General features: G+C 38.8%; 1 protein-coding gene across 2 annotated transcripts; it reads right to left on the bottom strand.

Moving 5' to 3' along the window:
* Positions 1 to 557: 557 nt before the first annotated feature.
* Positions 558 to 20,964, bottom strand: ano6 (anoctamin 6). Of its 2 annotated transcripts, none has more exons than XM_037760802.1 (20): positions 20,602 to 20,964; positions 13,982 to 14,052; positions 13,183 to 13,311; positions 10,159 to 10,224; positions 9,426 to 9,713; positions 9,089 to 9,202; positions 8,833 to 8,948; positions 8,054 to 8,188; positions 7,857 to 7,962; positions 7,582 to 7,642; positions 7,217 to 7,362; positions 6,952 to 7,029; positions 6,259 to 6,487; positions 6,006 to 6,175; positions 5,818 to 5,915; positions 5,527 to 5,657; positions 4,337 to 4,542; positions 4,037 to 4,233; positions 3,013 to 3,118; positions 558 to 2,908 (listed from the first exon to the last, which is right to left on the bottom strand). In XM_037760802.1, the coding sequence occupies exons 1-20, from the start codon at positions 20,702 to 20,704 to the stop codon at positions 2,687 to 2,689; spliced, it is 2,772 nt and encodes a 923-aa protein (XP_037616730.1). In that variant the 5' UTR covers positions 20,705 to 20,964; the 3' UTR covers positions 558 to 2,686. The 2 variants fall into 2 exon arrangements, with proteins under 2 accessions (XP_037616730.1, XP_037616731.1); XM_037760803.1 differs by having other exon boundaries at positions 13,183 to 13,307; positions 20,602 to 20,659.
* Positions 20,965 to 22,256: the final 1,292 nt, after the last annotated feature.

Raw genomic sequence — 22,256 nt, forward strand, 5'->3', positions numbered from 1 at the left:
CAAAACACTAAGTGTTAAAAAACTAACACTGTTTCATTGTGTGCTCTGTTCATATAGTTTCTGGCATGTGTGTCTGCACCAACCAGGTTTTGCATATTTGCAGAATGCATCTGGCAAGTTCTGGAGATTGTAACAACATGACATCATATCAGGTTTGATGAAGGAGACTCGACAGTGAATCTCTGGTTTATTAGCTTCATCTGTACACTCATGCAATCTAAAACAACAGCCCTGCTATAGATGCTGACTTTGTGAAGCTTTTCATTATATTTTTGTCACTGTCAGAGAGGTGTAGATTCAAACATATGATCATTTTGTTGATACGTTTATATGTTTCAAGATCTAATCAGATTCATGATCAGATGAGGAGAGAAACTGTGTGTAGCAGCTGGAAATCTTGGTTTTGCTGACCACAAGTGGTTTGAATTCTCATCTTGCTGCAGTGTAGGAATGTGCCCCAGGCATTGTCAGTACACTGTGACATCACTGTTGTGTTTTATTACTGGTGCAACAGAGCACAGGGAAAGGTCTAGAGATAAAATTAAATAAAACATACGATGGTGGAAATTTTTTTTTAATCTTTAGAGTCTTTAAAGTAAGACTTAATACACACGAGGGAAACAATTTCATGGCACTGACGAGATTAAACAAAAAGACAAGAAAGATATGCATCGTCAGATATTGCTGGTATACGATACTGTTTGCATACGCGGCGATTATAGTACCATAGTTTAAATCACAAGGCGAGGCAATAATACAGCAGAGGTATTGAGCTAAGATTTCAGCAATGACACAGGAGAAGATTAAAATACCGTATTGCCTATAACACAGGATATAACATGCAGTCAAAATGTTGCGCAGTGCAGTGGTCAAGGCACAGGACTGGAACTCTGTAAGTAAAAAGTGCAAAACAGTACAGTAGATGGAAGTGCATGAATAGAGAAGACAGACTGTACTCACATCGTCAACTAAAGCACTTCACGGGGCTGCAATTAATCCATTTAATTAAAAATTAAACTGAACTGCATTTGCAAGAGCGTCCGGTTTCAAATCATTCTTGTGGTTTGTAAACATCAAACTTCAAAATTTACTTTCTGAATTGGTCGTTATTAAATCCCCTCCAAAATGAACATAATGACAACTTTTAAAATGTTTGAAAGGCTTACAGAGGTAAAGATATTTGAGGCACATTTAGTCAGTTTATGTGGCTACAGGTTAGTCCGTGTCTATACTAACTCCTGGTATCTCATCTCTTGTGTAACATTGCGAGCTGTTTGACTGATCACCTCAGCTCTTTAGTTCTAGTAACAGAAATGGAAGTGGAAAAAACACTCTCCATCAATCATCAACATTGCATTCAAAAGTGGTGCAATTTTTTGTCTATAATAATACTGATATTTCTGTGGCACTTGTTGGATACATGTGTGTATGTGTGTGTGAGGCCCCACCATGAAGCTCAATGGACGGAGCGTAGTGTCGCAGTGCTGAATGTAAACATTCAGAATGTGTCCCAGTTTATTTCCTGTTGCAGTGTGTGTGAATGACATCAGCTGACAGGAAGTAAACATGGACCCAAGCTGTTGCCTAGCAATACAATGCTGTTGAAACGGTCTATAGCCAAGTTAAAATGTAATGTAGTCTAAAACTGGAAAATATTCATCAAATGTTTTGACAAAAAAATCCCAACTCAAGGTCTACACACAAGCTTTTTCCGGAGATTTCAACCATACTGTCCCGGCTGAGCAGATTTCCATCTGCTAAATGAAGACCATGATATGGCTGAAAGCCCTGGAAAAAAAAAATAGTAAGTGGACATTGAGCTTGGATTGTTTGGTTGTATTTTTCATGCTTAATCCACCAAATGGTTGGTGTTATTTAATGTGAAGCTTCAAAGTGTGAGGCACTGATTTGACATCCCTGCTTCCCTTTGCTGTAACATCCAAATGGTCGTGTCTAGAAGGTAACCCGCAAGTTGCGAAACTCTCGAGAGATGCTTCTGGTTCAGCTTCAAAGTGTGAGGCACTGATTTCACTGCTTCTCTTTGCTGTAACATCCAAAACCAGGTTGCAAAAATCAATGCATAAAACATCCAAGCAAGTCATTTAGCTTAATATGCATCATCCTATCTGAGTTTTTTCTGCTCAAATATTAAGTTATTTATAACTTTTGTTGTTTAAAAAAGTTAAAACCTAAACCTAAATAGATTAAATTTCAATACTGTATTCAGATTTGAACAAATAGCACTGAACTCCAACAGTAACCCAGAACAGGGACAATTGAGTGGATAAGATGGTGCAAAAGACATATCACTTGTTTGTCTCACACCTTGTTTCTGCACTGGTGCTGTCAGATACAAAACATCCTGAGAAAACATTCTGAGAAAAAAGATACTTAGATGTGATAGAGGACAGTTGCACTGTTTTTTTTCCTTTTCCAAGCTTTCACCTTGACGGGAGTCCAGAGTGTGAGGACAGCAGACCGGGTTGAAGACTATACAACAGTGGTTTCTCCTTTCTTTGTCCAACAGCCCCTTAAAGTCCACACCTTGTTCCGGGTCTTAATCTTGTCTCTGGTTCACAAGGTGTTTGTCAGTATTGAAACAGATGTGGGTAGGTGCTGCTAAAAACTGGGTAGTCATGTATATACAGTATAGTCTGTATGGTCTTTTCTTCCATACATTTTACTTTCAGAAATCAAGTTCGTCCATCTGCTCCTCTGTCAGGTCCACCACCGCGCGCTGGATGATCCCGTCGTCGATCGGTTTTAAACGTCTGGTCACCAGCTTGAGGTTGGTCTCGTGGAGGATCACCTGGGTCAGGTACTTCTCTCGTTTGATCTGTTCTTTGACAGCGTACGGGACGTCTGGGATCACGTAGGACAGGATGAACTTCGTCAGGTAAACAATGTGCTGCGAGGAGAAGAAGAGGACGCCTCCATTAATATGGTTTAATAATTCATGTTTTAATATTTTTTTAGTGTCAGAGAGACTTCCTGTTGTGTTCATATACCCACCTCTACAACGATTATAAAAGCCATTTTGGCAGCGATCACATGCCAGTAGTAGATACTGTACTCGTACTGCCTGTCGTGCCCAGGAGGATACCGGAAATCTCGATACCTGAAGAAGAAAAGTTCATACTCAAATATGCTTCTAACAACAGTCATCTATTGAACTTGCCATCTTATTTCATTTCTTTTTAAGTGTCTATATGTGATGAAGTTGTATTTTGTCCAGAAGTTTCGAACACACCGTTATCTCGGGTCATGTTTGCAATTTAAAGAAATATAGCTGCTCAAATGCAACATATTACTGTGAAATTCAAGGGTTTTGGCTCTCCCAATATGTTATACATACAGTATATCTAGAGAATAATTAATCACATGGTTAATATCAATAAAATCTTTAAAATTAAGTGGAATCTGTATGTGTCCTTTCGTGTATGAAAAAAAAATCATAATTTTGTCTAGAAAAGACTTTTATAACCAAAATTCAAAGAATTCACATTTGTTTTAGTTGTGAAAGCAAAAGTGTTTTAAAACATTATCTAATGGATGATAGTTAAAGAGGACCTATTGTGCTTTTCCCCTTTCCTTTAGTGTTTTATATAGTTTTTGTGCATTTAAAGGGTCTGCAAAGTTACAAAGCCCAAAGTCCACACTAGAGGGAGTTACTCTGCCCCACAGAAACACTGCTCCTGAACTGCCTGAAATGCCTTGCTTGCAGTCCCGCCTTTTTTTTCTGTAACGTGGTGATGTCACCAAGTAACACATTTGCATAATACCTGCCTAGCGGCTAGTTCAGCACACCCTCAAACAAAGCTAGTTAGAGCGGAGTGTGAAGAGTTTGGTTCGGTTAACCAATCACAACAGAGTGGGCCAGCTGACCAATCAGAGCAGACTGGGGGCGGGCAGGAGATACAAGATACACCTCGAATTTAGCATAATAGGTCCTCTTTAAAGTAAAAACTACTGTTCTCTTTATATTCCAACAAGGGAAAGTTGAATACAGCACACTGAGATGGCCCAATCTTCGTACCTGCAGGTGGTGATGTTGTAAGGCGTCCTCATGGGCTTGCTAAAGTTGCCGAAGTCGTTGATGTTGAATACAGACAGCGAGCTCTCGATGTAGCCCTGCATGGTGTTATTATAGTGATCTCCATACGGGTACACAGAGAAAGACCAGTAGTAGACCAACCGTGGAATCATGTCGGATGTAAAAGCAATGATCATGGCCTGTTGAGACACCACGACACCAAGTAAACATATCAAATTGATAATCAATTGTTGTCACAATGTGGTCAATGTACCTAATAACTCAGTGTAAACAGTATCTTACATTTGTTGCAACAGCCAGTATAGCGATGCCTTGCAGAATGGGTTGCCAGGCCCCGATATCCTGAGCCTTCTCCGGCACGATGCGGCGAAACTGAGTGGTGATCTTCCAAGCATCAACCCGGATCTCAAACAGGTTGTTGACCAGAGCCAGGACCGGAGCCAGAGGGAAGGAGGCCACGAACAGGGTCACGAAGCCAAACTGGATGACTGAGAGAGACAGCACAGGTACTGTCGAGACTACCCACGATTCAGCGGCACCAGGTATTTGTATATTGATTACTTATTGTGTGAATCCCCTCATAAGTTCTTAGTTACTGACTAGCTAGTTTTAAACTTTTTTACTGAATTGGGCTGCACCATTAAAACTTAAAGGGTAGCTTTAGTATTTGTCAACGTGGACCCTATTTTCCCATGTTTTTGTGTCTAAGTGACTAATGGGGACGACAGTTTTTGTAATTGGTCCTGTAGCCATGAATGTATTCTACTGTTCGACCGTTGTCTTCCGGCAACACGTCACCTCGCCAGATTTCAGAACAAGACTTCTCCTTGAGCGAGACTCTTTCCATAATGTTATCAGACACTTATAATAACAATCAGAGCCTATCATGGCATAAACAAGCACTTTTAATGAGCTGACGGTGCCAGCTTGCCCCAATAGGATTACATTGCATCTTGTGAGCAGCTGTCATCTACAGCCCTCTCCCTCAATACTGGACCAGTTTCAGAAAGTGTTGTCCCCATTAGTCAGTTAGACACAAAAACATGGGAAAATAGGGTCCAGGTTGAAAAATGCCAAAGTTACCCTTTAAGACAAAAACATGAGTGGTTTTAATCTTCTCATCTAACTCAAACTATTCTTTGAACATCATCATTAAAATACATTTGAATATTTCAATTGAATGCCATGTAAAATATCTCAACTATTATCCATATTCCCACATTCAATATATTTGCAAGCTGGTTCAGTTAGCTACGCAACACTTAACCCTAACATTTAGTAACAGTTAACCACTGCTGTATGTAAGAATTAGTTTGTGTGGTGCAACCTGTTTTGTAATTTAGAGATACATAAATCTCTGTGTAGTAAACCCTTGCATTATAATTAGTTTGAACTTAAGAACAGCTTGTGCAACCGGCTTCGGGTATGCATTCGAAGCCGTATGCATTCGAATGAGGCTGACGGGGACTTACCCATCTCCAGATATTCGTGGAACAGTCCTAGTTTTGAGAGGGGCTGGAGCCCGTAGTCCTGCTCCCAGCGAGGAATCACCTTCTCCGAGGTCACACGAGTGAAGTAGCGGGCAATCAGATTTTTCACCCACCTGTGGAGAGGTGGAACAGATCATATACAGTAACAGTGGAACAGTTGGTGTATGATTAGCTATTAGTCTTGTAGCCCTGACACCTAAGCAGCAAATTCCCTTGCGTTACTTAATTGTATTACATTTGACATAAAATTGGTCTTAGATTCTCTCTTCTTACGGTAGCAAGACCTCTTGGATGTTGTTCCAGATGGCTTTTCCCCCCATGATGATGGAGAGCTGAGTCGTCAACTCAATCAGACATCCACCAGGATCACACTGCAGGACAACAGGACACAAAGCAAGAGTCAAGAATAACAAGCGAGTATAAGTGAGACATGTGACTGTAGCTGCATGGACGAGCTGTACCTCTTCGTTCCGGTATTTTCCCAAGAGATAAACAGGCTCTCCAGGATAGCCGACCGCTTTCCCTTTGGCGAAGGCGATGTAGAAACAGGAAGAGTAATAGTTGACGAACTGAAAGAGGAACATCTTCAAGGTCAAGCTGTTCTCGTAGTCCGTCTTGGTCCTTGGAAGCTCTGTTGTTGAGTCAGATAAGAAAGGGTTTCAGATAAAACCACATGCAAGTCAATACGAGGCAGAAGTATAAATTCAAACTCACCAAAGTCGGTGATCCAGATGGCGACTCGCTCATAGAGGATGTTGAGGATCATGATTACGACAAAGCTGATGAGGGAGGCTGTGACAGAAGTGGCCATCTGAGGCGTCACATACTCCTTCAAGGGCTCCAGCTCCTTCAGGTCCTGAGCTCGGAGTTTAGCCGAGAAGGCAAAAAACGCAGCCAGGCGGTAGACAATGATGGCCACGATGGACGCCAGGATCAACAGAATCTAAAGGACAAGACACAGTTGAAAAGTATATTCTGGTTTGAAATGAAATAATAGGCAATGCTTTATTTTGAGTCCGTAATTTCTGTTATTGTGTCCTAATTATTTCCAAGAATTTTCCTGGAAAGAACTATGAATTTGGTACTAATTATAAGCAGTGATAATGTTCAATTAGTATACTTCCAATTAATACATTTAATAAATAGATGTCAGCTACATGCAGAGACAATTCAATATATATAGAGAGAGTTAAGTTTCCAATAATAATTGAGTAATGAATGAATATTTACAAGGGTTTAAACTGATTTTTTCTTTCAAATAAATTTGTATTTTCCTTATGATTAGTACCAAATTACATATTTATTCACAGGAAACTCTTAGGAATTTGTTATTGAATTACAGACTGGTAAAATACAGTGTTAGCAGGAAAAAAGAATTGAGATAAAAATGACATTTATTTACATTACCCAGAATAAGACTGTCCCGATTCCTATAGACACCCGAACACATCGTCCACATTTTGTATAGGGCACTTTTTCTTTCACCTAAATCACACAAAAATACAGTGAATTGACTTAAAAGTCATTATGTCAACATAGTATCTCCAAATAGTTCATACTTTTTGAACAAAACTGAGAAAACCTGTTTGAATCCATATTTTAAACCCATCTTCATGGTTTAGTTCTACGTTATTAAAACAAAATAAAAAGAGTCTGTGTGTGTGTGATTTACCCCTGTGATCGGGTTTTTCCTCTCGTAGATGCACTTGGCTTCATATTCTGGGCGAGGTGGCTCCTCCTGCTCCAGAAACTCCACAGTGTCCCACGTGTACTCCAGCTCCGCCTGGTAGCGCTTCCAAAACTCCAGGAACAAAGTCACTGCAGTCAGGAAATGAACATGAGGCAGGGCAATAAAGAGAGAGATGGAAGCATCTAAGTATTCACAGCATTGTCTGTGTCTTCCTGTGTCTGCTTTTCCTTTAATAACGCCAAAGATGAGGACAAAATACTCTCTACCTTAGTGATATTAGCATGCCTGCATACGCTCTATGGGAAACTTGTTTTTCAAATTAGTTTTTGACATTGTATACAACTTACCCCAGATTGACATGAAAACTGCAAACACCAAGGTTCCAAAGTTATCAAATATGCAAAGTTTCTAAAAGAAAATGGAGAAAACAAGAAAGAAATTGTCACAGTTCTGCCGTGCTTACATGCAAATCAGTTCCAAAACATTACCGTTGCTGTGTGTGTAAATAGCAGTCACACACCGTGAAATATGCAAAGTATATTCTTTTTACATTGAGCGACATTAGTGGGAAGACAGAAGGGAAAAACATTCACATTTGCTGCCGAAGTAAAATCAAACTTACTTTCGAAGCTTGGCAGGTGCTATTCAGCCGCCAGTAACTGCATTCTCTGTCACACTGCGGACACATCACTATTCTTCCTCCAATGTCAGGGTCGCACACCTCTTTGCTGCGGTCGTTAAAACACAGAACACAGATCATTAGATGGGGAAATCTCCAAAATATCATAAGTCATTTAATAATTAACAAAAGGAAAGTACCTCCAGGTGCTGGTTTCTTGAGTCCTGTATCCATAAATGAAACAACCCAGTCCCACAACAGCAGCAAAGGCGAGCATTATTGTGTAGAAACCCAACCAGGCAAAGTAGATGCCAATCTTCTCCCCGTAATACTTCCTGTGAAAAAAAACAACAATTGTTCTTTAAATTACATCTACTGTGTCTCTACTAAAAACTCTGCAAGGACAAAGACATAAAAAGATGTTGTTTGTTCCTGCTTGAACACACAGGGAATATAACTGCAGTCCAACACCTTTTATTGACAATACACAGGACATTTCACACGTTTTCCATTTAAGCTGAATTGAAACGCTGTCAAGTACCATGGGAATTGTGATATTAAAGATGTATGAAATGTGATCTTATAGTAATCTTTAAAAAAATTAAAGATGAAATGCGTTTATAACTCTGCAGAAAGAAGCTAGGTGTTTGTGGGTGACAGGATATGGGTCTGTGTGAAGGTAAAATCACCCAAGTCACCCCTTTGTAGCCCCTGCAGTGTAGGTGTTTGCCATTTCCTGCTTATATGGAGGGCACCTGGTTCAGGAATGTTTTTTTATGGCACGTAGGTGTAAAGCTGTACTTTATAAAGCTGTATGTCACCCATTGCAGGGTGTTTGTGCATTGTGTTTGTGCATTTTGTTGCCTCAATCTCATCACTAAAGAGAGCAACTGATTTTAAGTTGCCACGACACATGAAAGAGTCCTTCTAGTACTTTCAGTTTACTTTTGTGACGAGAAACATAAAAGATTGTGTTCACCTAATGAGGTTTAGTGGTTGCATCTTGTAGAAGCTTTTGGGATGAGCCCATTCTTCATAGAGCAGATATCTCTCGTTGGGGCAGCCATCCTCTTCAGACTTGACATTGAACCTGCACTGAAATAGCCAACAGGGGAATAATACAAACAAAGGGGATTTTCAGTTAATTATTAGTTCACCAATAGCATAAAACCATCCTAAATATGACCATAAAAGGGCATAAACCACACCAAATATGACTGTAACATGTAACTTACGTCATGGAGGGGATAGGCAGCTTTGTACACTCCTCCATCCAGCAGTTTGGTGATGCCAAACTTCTTTCTGTTCCCTCGTATTTCGTAGGGGGCTCGACTCAAGATGTAATAAGCCTGCAAGCAGAAGAAGAAGAAGAAGAAGAAGTTTTTATTTGTATGCTACCAAACTGTTTACACACTTTACAGTATCATCAAACAACATCACAGAGTATAATACAGTTTGGAAAACATGATTCTTGAGCTGCTCTTATGATGGTTTTTACACGAAACTGATTCATCAGTTGAGCACAGGATATTTACAACTTCATCCTTCAAAATAAAACTTGAGACAACTTGCCATCCTGCTCCTCATGGACGCAGTGAAGAAGACATCTTTGTCCCTCACGTAGAAGTACTCCAGACGATCTTTCTCAAAGGGGGCGGTGAAGTACTCCGCCTCCTTGGTGATCAGGTCCTCGTTGGGGTAGAAGTGCTTCGTGATGCAGGAGAGGAAGCGCCACGGTGAGGGCCGGGAGGACAGGTCGTTGGGCTGGATGGGGAGCTTGATGTGCAGGACCTCGGCGTACGTGCACAGCACGTCCCATGGCATGTGGATTTTCAGAAACAGCAGTTTGTCATCTATTACCTGCAGAATGCAAAGATAGAGCATTTTTAGAATGAGATACATGTGGTACAATCAAAATTGTGCAACTACTTTTGTGTTCATTTAATTTAATTAGAAGAAAAGGTATTTTTCTTTTATTTCCAGGGTTAAAATATTGTCCCTAAGAATATACGTGACAATCACGTGATTTTATTTTTCATGTATTGCGGAAAAAACATGATGAATGTAACCAGCACCCAGGTGGAACTTTTGTCACGGGAGGCGTTGCACCCCGGGTTGTCTCAGGTGGGACCTTCCGCCCACGCCGCAGATGCAATCTGGATGACGAACTGAGCGCTTCCGTGTCTTCATTGCTGCTGCACTTTATTTGTATTTTACAGATTCGTACTTTGTTGCTGTGGTATCATATTCTGGGACCCGTAACATACAGTCAGAGAAACATTCAGAAAAAGTGTAATCTACTTACAGATCGCGCCGCCTCCAGCTCCATTTTCATCTTCATCAGGCTGGCTTCAAAGTACTCCCGCCGCCTCTACAGAGAAGAACACAGAAAAGGGTTTCAGAGAGCTTCCTGATTTAATTCTCTCTGGCCATTATCATTCAATTTATGTACCGGATGTACTGAAGTTATATGTAGGACTTAAGCCTCGTTTCGACTGAATGATGGTGAACTTTCCCCCAGAACTAGGAACCTTTTAAGGAACTCATTGCATTTCAAAAGCAGGGTCCAAGGTCTAAATTAAGCTCCAGGGACATTTTACGGGGCCTTTTTACCCCCCAAAAAGTACTTTCTGACAGTACAGGAACTTTCGACGTGGGGTTTGCAGGGAAAACCGTCGCTGATAGTTCAAACACACACACAGCGCCGCTGCTTCAACTTGTGTACCGCTTCATTCATAAATCAAGGAAATACTTTAGCATCGATTTAGGACTGAGATGACTGACTGAATGAGAGGAAAAAAAAGTTATTTTCTGATTATTTCACGGAGGTTACGTTCTAAAGTACAAATAAATAATCATCAATCGCTCAAAAGATGATTTACTGTGGAGACTTGCTTTTTCTTACATCAGCGGACTAATTTACCTAATCTTTGCAGACTGCTATGGAAACACAGACAACAATGGGCTGAAGGAACCTTTTAGTTCCTGGAGAAGTAGTCCCGTGACTAAATTTACCAGGAACTTTGCAGCTATATGTGCCAAGCCTGCACTGTCAATGATGTCAGCATTTCTCAAAGGACTGCCAAGGGTGAGCATCTGTATGTACACAGAAGTCCATAACTTATTTATATTGTGGTATTATTTTCACATTATCACCCTGATAACCTTTATGTGATCCAATTTGTCAATACTGTTGTTTAAAGATGACCTTTAATTGAGGTTATTTAAAGCACTGACGACTCATTTACTTGGACATGTTCCATTTCCATAACAGGCATTATTTACACTGCACATACTGTAGCGGCAAGCAAGTCAGAGCAGGTTCCTGTTGGTGGCATAATCATCAGTTATCGGAGTCCTGGATATACTCTGAGTCTTTAAACTGATTCACAAAGCTTTCCCAAAACCAAAAAACACCTGAAAAAGCACTGAATTAGTATGAAAAAGTATTAAACATATTCAAATAATATAGAAAGTAGCCCATCAAAGTGCTCAGGTGCAACGAATTGTTCCAACTTCTTTTTTATTTCATTAGTTAGGATCATCCAAAGCAATCTAGTATTTCTGAATGAATGTGACACCTTCATACATTTTCACTTAACCCCTATTAATATAGTACCTATCTGTAGACCAAGCAAAAATCAAATACCGTCACTGTTTGTTTTAGCCAACCCTGCATTCAGGTGGGAGTTTTCATGACATACAGGAAATACAAGTGTATGAAAGACACACATAAAATATTTAAAGCATCATTTTAAGATAACGCTTTAGCTATCTGAACTGAACCACGCCCTTCAAGAGCAGCCAGAGTCAGAGCAGAAATAAGGTTTTGCAACTTGTGTGTGATCCAGGGTTGCCTCTGGAAAAATAAGGCAATGGGAGTGCCTGGTAGAGACTGTTGCACTCCTCATCCCTTGTTGGCGTTAGTTTGCTTTAGGATGATCATGCATGAGGAATTGCATCAGTCCCAGTGGATCTGAGGTGAAGAACCTCATGAGCTCTGACTTGTAACGGCTCTACCTGGCGGCCTTTTCCAAGGAACTGGCTGAAACTGGCTGATCAGCTTCTACAGGGTATTACCTCACATTACCTACACACAGTACATCGATTCACTGCTGCAGAAAAACAACATATCCATCATTTATCTAGCTTATCAGTAAGTTTTTGTTCACCCATTAGAGACCTAATCTTTTCTCAATTGTTACCAAACATGATTTTAGCCTCAAAAGGGCACAGTCTCCATTTCAAAACAGTATGGTTGCAACACTGCAGGTAGCAGTCTGTAATGTCTGTGGATCTACAGGCATTATATTACACATACCTCACTATTGTGAAAGACACTGGTAGCAACAAACAACACACCTCTGTATGTAATCACGTCTCAGTGTCCTGACTTTGTGCACTTCAATCCCTGAAATCTACATTTGTCATGTGTAAAAAGTAGTTGGCATGTTGCACCAACACTTTGTTCGCTTTTGTGAAGGTTTAAGATTTCTTGACCAAGATAATAACGTTAGACGAAGTTCAGACGAGGATGCTTAAAACCAGACTGATCTGATTTTAGCTTCTTTGGTAGTCAAAGTGAAAGAGTAACGCTCTTCATTTCCCCAACGTCCCTCAGGGAATCCAGCCAGTACATGTACTGAACAGCTCACAATAACAATGTGTGTTGACTGAATGGGAAGTACAGCAGAAAGGCCCCATCAAAACAATGTTTGCTAAGTTCCTGGTTAATTAAAGCGTCATTTAAGTTCCTGTGCTGAATGTAGTATACTGTCACAAGCACTTCATTTAATCCTGCTGCAAATAAAAACTCCCTGTACAAACAGGCAAGAAACAATAGAGTGTATATGTGTAATAAAACACACAAGGCATATCGTATTCAACCACATACTGTCATCCATCGACTTTTACTGAGTGAATATGACTTTAAATTAAAAGTTTTATGAGAAAACGACCACTTCCATTAATAGAAATAGTATGTTATTCATTAAGACAAATGATTTGCTACCGAATCTTAATTTAAAACCTCCACGCCTATAAGGATTTAGGATGTTGACTGGTTCGAGTCCGGCTGTGGACCTTTATTGCACAACATCCCCTTCCTCTCTCTCCCCACACTTCCTGTCATCTCTCTACTGTACACTATATAATAAAAAGGCAAATAAATGGCGCAAAAATACAAAAAAAACCAAATATATCACCTTTTACAGATGTTTTCTTTTTGTGAGTAGATTACTTTGTTGTGTGAGTACCACTTGCAATACTTAAAATCTGATTTACTGCACTGAACCACCCATGTCAAACAAATTCAACAAAACAAATTTACCTTGCGGCGCTGGAACGTGTGCCTCTTCTCGAAATCCTTCATATCCTCATCTTCGTAGACCAGGATGAAGTCGATCCTCCTGACGCCGTCGTTGAAGAACAAGGAGTCGGGTTTGTCATTAAACTCTGCCTGAGGGCAAAAACAAGGCTCATCAGGTAAGTCTATATCCTGAAACTCGTACTCCTCTTCCTCCATAGTGCCGTACATGTTGTGCACACAGAGAGCGAGAGGAGAGGAAGGTCTGTGTGCGGAGAGTCTGTTTACAGAGATTTAGTTGAATACTAACCTTGACCAGCCTATTTATTGTGTGATGTGGGTAATGTAGGAGAAGTGGGAAGAGTCAACAAACAATACGATACCCGCCCTTCTTTCTCTCTCTCTTTACCTCCACACAATCACACTTGTGACACCACTAGGTATTAATAAAGCTATTGCAAGAATATGTAATTACATGCATGATTTCGTATATTAATGCGTATACATAAATAGATAATAGATATAAAATCTAGTATGTTGTGTGTGGTGATTTGGATGTCTCATGGTCCAGTGACTTTAATATCAGCCATCTGTTAGCTAAATAATTGTGTCTTGAAAAAAAGCTTAAGACAACACTATTCATAATAATCAATACAAATACAGGTATATATGTAAATGATATTAGAAAAATAAAAGTGACATGTCTTCCTGCATGTAGGCTATGCACCTGGACAGCATGACAACTTCATTAAAAGAATCAAATCAGTCAATCTACATCCCATAAACTGTAGCTGACACCACCATTATGGTGTTGTTGACTCACCAGTAGAGCTTTGGTGACTGTTGCTCCTTCTTTAATGCTTTGATAAGTTGGTAAAAACTCCTGGGGATAAACTGTGAAAAAAAAGAGTAAACACATAAATGGAAATATAGACATGATAATAAACAAAGAAACACAAAACTAGACAGATATTTATATTATTATTATAATAAAAAAATATAAAATATGTTATCAGAGATGCATCATTATTGGCATGTATTTATGCAAAAAGGAAATCAGCACCAATAAAACTTTTATTGGCAGCAATTTTATGCACATTTGTTTATTAGGGGTGTCACAATATACCGGAATTGACAATATGACATTTAAAAAATGAAATATTGATATATTTATAATAGAGATGATAGTATTGTGTAATCCTGCGCCTCTTAAAGAGGACCTATTATGTTCATTTTCAGGTGCATACTTGTATTTTGGGTTACTACTAGAACATGTTTATATGCTGTAATGTTAAAAAAGAAAAACATTTTATTTTTCTCATCCTGGCTGTGCTGCAGCACCTCTTTTCACATTCTGTCTGAAACGCTCTGTTTGAGCTCCTGCCCCGCCCCCTCTTGAAGAGCCCAGTCTGCTCTGATTGGTCAGCTGACCCACTCTAGTGTGATTGGTCAACCGAACCAAACTCCTCGGATTCCGCTCTAACTAGCTTTGATTGAGGGCGTGCCAAACTAGCCGCTAAGCAGATATTATACAAATGAGTTACTTAGTGACATCATCATGTTACGGAAGAAAAGGCGGGATTTCAAGCAAGGTGTTTCAGATCATGCACAAAAAACTATATAACACACTAAAGGAAAGGGAAAAAACACAAACGGTCCTCTTTAAATGACACTTTTGTACACTTATAGTTACAGACCCTCTCTCCACCTCCCTACACTCGTATTTTGAGTGTAATTCAGTTGTCAAAAAAGGGACAAAATGCACAATCAACAAAATTAAAGATGAATTTGACTGATAGCATTATTTATTTAATTCAAATTTTCTATAGATATCGCGATAATATTGTCATCGTGAATTATTTTGGTCATGATAATCATATAGTGAAAATGTGATATCGGGAAATTGCAATTGATGTAGTTTTGTTTTGCGTTTTTTATTTAAAGTTATTTAATATAGTAATAATTCCAGTGACATGTATTGTTCAAAGGCTGTTCTCAACTGAGGTCAGTTGAGGTCTGTTTGTCAGTAGTGTAGGCAGTTGAGTCACCTGCGAACTGTTTACCCACCTGAGGCTATAAGTCAGAGAAAAACAGATGTATTGTAAGACTTATTACCACTGCAATTTTATTGTAAACATATTTTAGAGATTATTGATATTGCACTAGATTGTAAAAAGTTAGTATTATTGTAGGGGGGCACACACAGTATATTATCTCAGTGGTATTTCTAACTTCCTTTCTTAGAAGTGAATGATATAGTCAGCTGAAAATCAGAGAGATGACAGCTGAAACTCATTACCTTAATTACCATTTTCTGTGAAGTGCATTATAATGTGATGCTCCTCTGAGCCACCCGTGTGAGACAGACCTTGCATCATCATCATACATCCGCCTTAGCTGACATTTACCTACAGTTCAGTTCCTGAAGCTGTGCGTGTTATGACAGAGCAACCGCTTCCCACTCAGCACCCAGTTACGTTTTAAACCCTCAAACGTGACACCACAAGTATAACACAGTTATGTGTTTACCTCAATTAAAAAGAATAGTAGCTGTATTGTTATCAGACCAGCACTGTGCCTCAGTAGAGCCTCACAGAGCTGCTGGTCTTGTTTTATCTGTATTTGCCAGTGAAGTTGCCGCTGATCTTACGAGTTCTTCACATCGCTGCCCTACTTCACATCCATACAAACACTCACAACAATATTCACGTTCCACCTCAGCGATGCCTACTGTAGCAGAACAGACTGTTACTCAGTTAACAAACAGTGTGAGGGTTTGAACCAGTGGCCTTCATAATAAAAGCCTCACCAAACCTCATGCTTTTGTTGCTGCTTTTTCTACTACTTCCACACAATTTCCCACTCACCACAATGTTATATTGCTCTCTGAAAAAAAAGAGCAGAAATAGGTCACCACCTCATGCAGTGTGGTCAACACTCTCTGCCCATTTACAGTATGTACTCCAGTGTTCTCACAAAGATTCATTAAGAAAATCTGCACTCAGTATTCACACCACCGACCATGACAAACAAAAACAATATCATCAACTATTCTGCATTGATACATGCCTCATAATTATATTATAAATTTACAAAACAGATGTCATTACATCCAATAGGGAAAGTCCTGTAATCTTTCCACATAAAGCATGAGCGCTATGACAAAACTAACTGAAGACAGATGTTGTTTTCCAAACACTGGCCATAGTAACACCCGGCGAAACTTCACTGTGGTTTATCACAAGACTTTCCTTTGACGAAGTCCTCTACTAGGCTAACCGTCTGAACTCTAACAAGGCTTGTTATAGAAAGTCTGTCACTATTTTGACATAAGACGTCCTGGTGAACCTGTGACAAATGAATCACTAATCCTTAATGACTGTGCCTCAGGCTATTCTTATTTTGATGCAGACCAATAAATAACTTGCTGGAATATAACAGCCTGGTTTTTAATATGCGACTCCTCTCACTTGTGAAAAAGAAGGATAGATACCAGAACTTTATTAGCAGTTGGATAAGTTTCTCTACCTTTTTACAATGACGGCCTAAATCCTCCCGGTAAGCTGTATCATCACTGTAATATCACATGATGTTTTTTAAAAGGGAAAAACTTAGTTGTTTGCTGGAGGTCACACTGCACCAGATTTTTTATTTTCCATTGTCACTACTTTGATGTGTAAAATTAATAAAATGTGTCATGTGTCACTGAGTCATTAAACCTGACAGAAACTAGGTTACGAAACCCCTGCAACCTGAAGTGAGTCAGTAAGTATGTTTCTTTTAAAAAAACCATGCTGAATGCCCACAGGCTACAATGAAGAATCTGCTCTCTGGCCACAACCCACCCACCCCATCGCTCACTTCCTCTCTAGAGAACATCTTCCATGACAACACGCAAAATAAGAAAGGCAGAACAAACAAACAGGGGGAAAAAAAGCATCACTTTTTTTAAATTCCAAACTTCTGATTTTGTACATTTTATCTGACCTAAAGGTTAAAAATTAAACACTTCAAGTTTAAGTTCAAGTGTCCTCACCATCTAGGAGACAGGAAATTATTTTCTGCACTAACACCGGAGATTCATTATGACATTTTGCAGAAGTCGGGGGTAATGTTTTTCACAGGAAAAGCTTCAGTATTTGCAGTTAGTGCCTATAATTGTGTGTTTTGCATGCAAAATAACATTACTGATGATACATTTCCACTCTAGTTCTCTCCCTATGCACTGACCTGATGTAACCCCATCAGTTCTGTGTCAAGATAGACATCAAATTTACTGCACCAATGCGTCGGGTGCATGTTAAAAAATTGACTTCCTGTGTCACCATGCTGCTCATTTTGCACATTATCAAGTTGAAACGAACTACAAATGTATTATCTGAGTTGGTGATTTTCTGCTGTAATCACAGAATCACAAGCTGCAACAAAGTGTGGCCGTTAATAATTCATAACTGTGGCTCCATTAAATAGAGTGCACTTCTTTGGCCTGCTGCCCTTTGCGAACCAGAGAGAAAAGCATTGGTCATTTCCATATGGTCAGAAGCCTTCTAGATATTTCTCACAACTATTAAAGTTAACCCAAAGGACCATTTGTCTCTCAGAGGGCTGTGAGTAAAAAAACAAAAGCATGCAATAACAGACAGTGTGTCATTATGAATGGACAAAACCAGACTCAAAGGAGCTTGTACATTGGGAAATCTTGCGTGGGAGCTAGAACAGCTGTGAAGACACTGCAACGTATACTGTAGGAATCCAACACTATATATACTCAAGTTGTTGTTTCACTCTGCTCTATCAGGAATGTAAGAAATGTTAGGAACAAAAGAGTGTGGAGAGATGCCATCAGTTCTAGTTTGTGGCCTTTTCAAAGAGCCCCATGAGACGTGAAACGAAACAAACAGGGACTCTAGCTGTTTTCGGGCGGTTTCTTTGGCCCAACATCTGTTATCTATATTCATTTGTAATGGTGGTTTGAGCTTGTGCCCTCTTAGAAATGTGCGCACCACACCCCCACAGTTGTCCAGCTCCACATGCATGATTTGAATGTTGAACACGCTCCTATACTCTGGTATTGTCATCGACTACCCTTTAAAGATGACAATTCATGGACAAACAGTAATGTATTTGCAATAGGGAAATAAAACACTTCACATACATTTCAAGCAGAAGTAGAAATAGTACCAAAACAGAGTTCAAATACTGTGCCACAGGTAGAAGTGCTGCATTCAAAATGTAGTTATTAGCAGCAAAATGAACCAAAAGTAAAAGCACTCATTAGGCAGCAAATGGTGCATGCCAGTGTTATATTATCATATAGTATTGGCTGAAGCTAATAGCCTACTTTAAAAATAGTAGTAGTTAATAAAACTGCTGCACTTTTTGTTAAATTGAACATATAATAATAATAATAATGCACACAGTGCACTTTCATAGACTAAGCTACTGGAGTTACCCTGCACTATGCTCATTTTTAACAGTCTCTTCTGCACTATAATCACTTTTTTAGTAGTCCTGTATCACAGCTGTTAACCTGCACTATATTCAGTTTGAACAGTTTTCTTCATTTTCTTGTATTTTTATATCTGGTATATTTTTTTGTACTTTGTACTACTAACTTTTTTGCTGCCTTTTAACTAACATGTTTTGCACTATGGAACTGTGATGATGGAAACTTGAATTTCCCTCTGGATCAATAAAGTTACTATCTATCTATCTATCTATCTATCTATCTATCTATCTATCTATCTGTTTTGTTTGTAAAATGTGTGTTTCTATATCAGTAACTTAATTTCAAATAAATGTAGTGGAGTGAAAAGTCCAGTATTTTCATCTGAAATGTAGTGAAGTAGAAGCAAGTTGGGGAAAATAAAAATACTCAAGTAAAGTACAAGTATCTCAAAATTTTACTTACATATCATAAGAGTAAATGAACTTGATTATTGTCCATCACTTTTAAGCAAATTTTAAAGATGTGGGGAAAAACTGATAGATAGATAGATAGATAGATGAATTGATAGATAGATTGATAGATGGATAGATAGATAGATAGATAGGTAGATTGATTGGTAGATGGATTGATAGATTGATAGATAGATAGATAGATAGATAGATAGATGAATTGATTGATAGATTGATAGATAGATGGATAGATGGATTGATAGATAGATAGATAGATAGATAGATAGATAGATAGATTGATAGATAGATTGATTGGTAGATGGATTGATAGATTGATAGATAGATAGATAGGTAGATTGATAGATAGATGGATAGATAGATAGATAGATAGATAGATAGATAGATAGATAGATAGATAGATAGATTGATTGATAGATGGATAGATGGATTGATAGATTGATTGATAGATGGATAGATAGATAGATTGATAGATAGATAGATAGATGGATTGATAGATGGATAGATAGATAGATAGATAGATGGACAGACAGACAGACAGACAGACAGACAGACAGACAGATAGGGATGGATGGATGGATAGATAGATAGATAGATAGATAGATAGATAGATGGATGGATGGATGGATGGATGGATAGATGGACGGACGGACGGACGGACAGATGGATTGATAGATAGATGGATAGATGGATAGATAGATAGATTGATTGATAAATAGATAGATTGATGGATTGATAGATAGATGGATAGATGGATAGATAGATAGATTGATTGATAAATAGATAGATTGATGGATTGATAGATAGATTGATAGATTGATAGATAGATAGATAAATAGATAGATGATAGATGGATGGATGGATGGATAGATTGATAGATTGATAGATTGATAGATAAATAGATAGATGATAGATGGATGGATGGATGGATAGATTGATAGATGGTAACTTTATTGATGCCGAGGGAAATTCAAGTTTCCAGCATCACAGTTCCATAGTGCAAAACATGTTAGTAAAGAGCGGTAAAAAAGTTAGTAGTGCAAAGTACAAAGTACAAAAAAATATACCAGATATAAAAATACAAGGAGATGAAGAAAAACTGTTAAAACTGCATATAGTGCAGGGTAACGGCTGTGATACACGACTATTAAAAAAGTGAATAGAGTGCAGAAGAGACTGTTAAAAATGAGTATAGTGCATTATTATTTGTCCTGATGGACCATAATAAAGTACAAATATCTCAAAAATTGTACTTATCATAAGAGTAAATGTACTTGATTATGATCCATCACTCTTGAGCACATTTTAAAAGTTGTAGTGGAAAAGTAACACCTCTTAAAGCCTCTCTGTTCAACCTGAAAACAAACTGTAAAGGAGAGTAGTGATGAATGAGTGGGTGTTAACTCTCCCAGAGCTGAGTATGTATGATTTTCAGTAACTGTTATCACATGTACAGTAGCATTACACCATAAATCACCACCACAACATGCACACCACAACAAATCTCTAAGTGAAAAACAAACTTACCACACTCCTCGTCTATCATGTCCAGCTCAGCTTCACCGTCCAGATCCTCCAGATCCTCCGTCTCACACACGGAGTCCATCTCGTAGATGTCGTTATCGCTCATAGTCCTCTTGTCTGTTTGGGTCCACTCACATCACAGAAAGCTGAGGAAACTGTACTTTACCGACAGACTACTGTGTATCACTACTATGGCTTTAACGAGCAGACCCTTCCCCCAAGCATTCTTGATGTATTTCTCAACACGTTAAAGTTTTGCTCAAGTTGTGACTTGAGAGAGTCGGAGTTACTGACGGGTGGGGTCGGAGGAGGAGGAGGAGGAGGAGGAGGAGGAGGAGGAGGGTGTTATTCGGCTACATTTGACAGATCAAGTGACGCCCACTTCATTCCTAAAGTTAGTTGTTGTTTAGTATGCTAATTAATGCGTGGACACGTGTGGCATAAGTGTATGTGGAGAAACAGATGAGATGTTTGGCATTCAGGTAGCATCAACGAACCCAACGAACCATAGCTCCTCTTTCACCTCACTACTTTATACGTTGCCTCGGTAATAGTGATGGGAATTCCGGCTCTTTTTAGTGAGCCGGTTCATTTGGCTCAGCTCACCAAGAAGAGCCGGCTCTTTCGGCTCCCAAACGGCTCATCATTTCACCACTTCTGCGTTTTTATAGTTCAGCCAAATTTAGCTTTAGCTGTTTTGACCTATGATTAGTATGTGTGCACATATATCACTTAAGTTATTCAATATAATTATACTAAACCTTACAATTTCCAGAATACCGTAATTTGACATGCTGCTTCGTTTCCGACTGTCACTCATCTTGTCTGCTATTCTCACACCGCACTCCTCCTCTCCCTCCTGCTCTGTACCTGTAGACCGTCAGAAGCGCCCGCAGCTCCCTGCTTGATGGTATGATCCTTGTCTGTCATCACCTGATTGGTCACACGGACGTCATTAACACAACATTCAGTCACAGTCAGTGCATGGAGTGCCCGTAGCACGGAGACGATCGTCCTATCATTCTGCCTTGAATTATAAAAAAAAAAAAAAAAGAAAAAAAAAGAAAACGTCTCTCGGACGGGAGCCGGCTCTTATCGTTTACTTAAAAGAGCCGGCTCTTTGAGCCGTCTCGTTCGTAACCGACACACCACTACTCGGTACTTTGTACTTTGCCTCTGTAACTCATTCCATTCAGTACTAGCGATGTGTTGGTCACGAACGAGCCGGTTCAAAGAGCCGGCTCTTTTAAGTGAACGATAAGAGCCCGCTCCCGTCCGAGTGCCGTTTTTTCTTTTCTTTTTTTCTTTAATTAATTCAATTAATTAATTCAATTACATATATATAATATATTTATATATATATATGTATTATATAATATGTAATAATATATATATGTAAATCTATTATATATATGATATATTTATATATATAATTATTATATGTGTAATATATAATATATATATGTAAATATATTATATTATATATATATATAATATATATGTAAATATAATATATATATATAATATATTTACATATATATCAATATATATATAATATGCAATTCACGTACTAATGGTTTCATACTAAGGTTTCAGACATACATATGAAACCATTAGTACGTGAATTGCATATTATATATATGTAAATATATTATATA

This window comes from Sebastes umbrosus, chromosome 23 (assembly GCF_015220745.1).
Source record: "Sebastes umbrosus isolate fSebUmb1 chromosome 23, fSebUmb1.pri, whole genome shotgun sequence".
NCBI classification, from domain to species: domain Eukaryota; kingdom Metazoa; phylum Chordata; class Actinopteri; order Perciformes; family Sebastidae; genus Sebastes; species Sebastes umbrosus.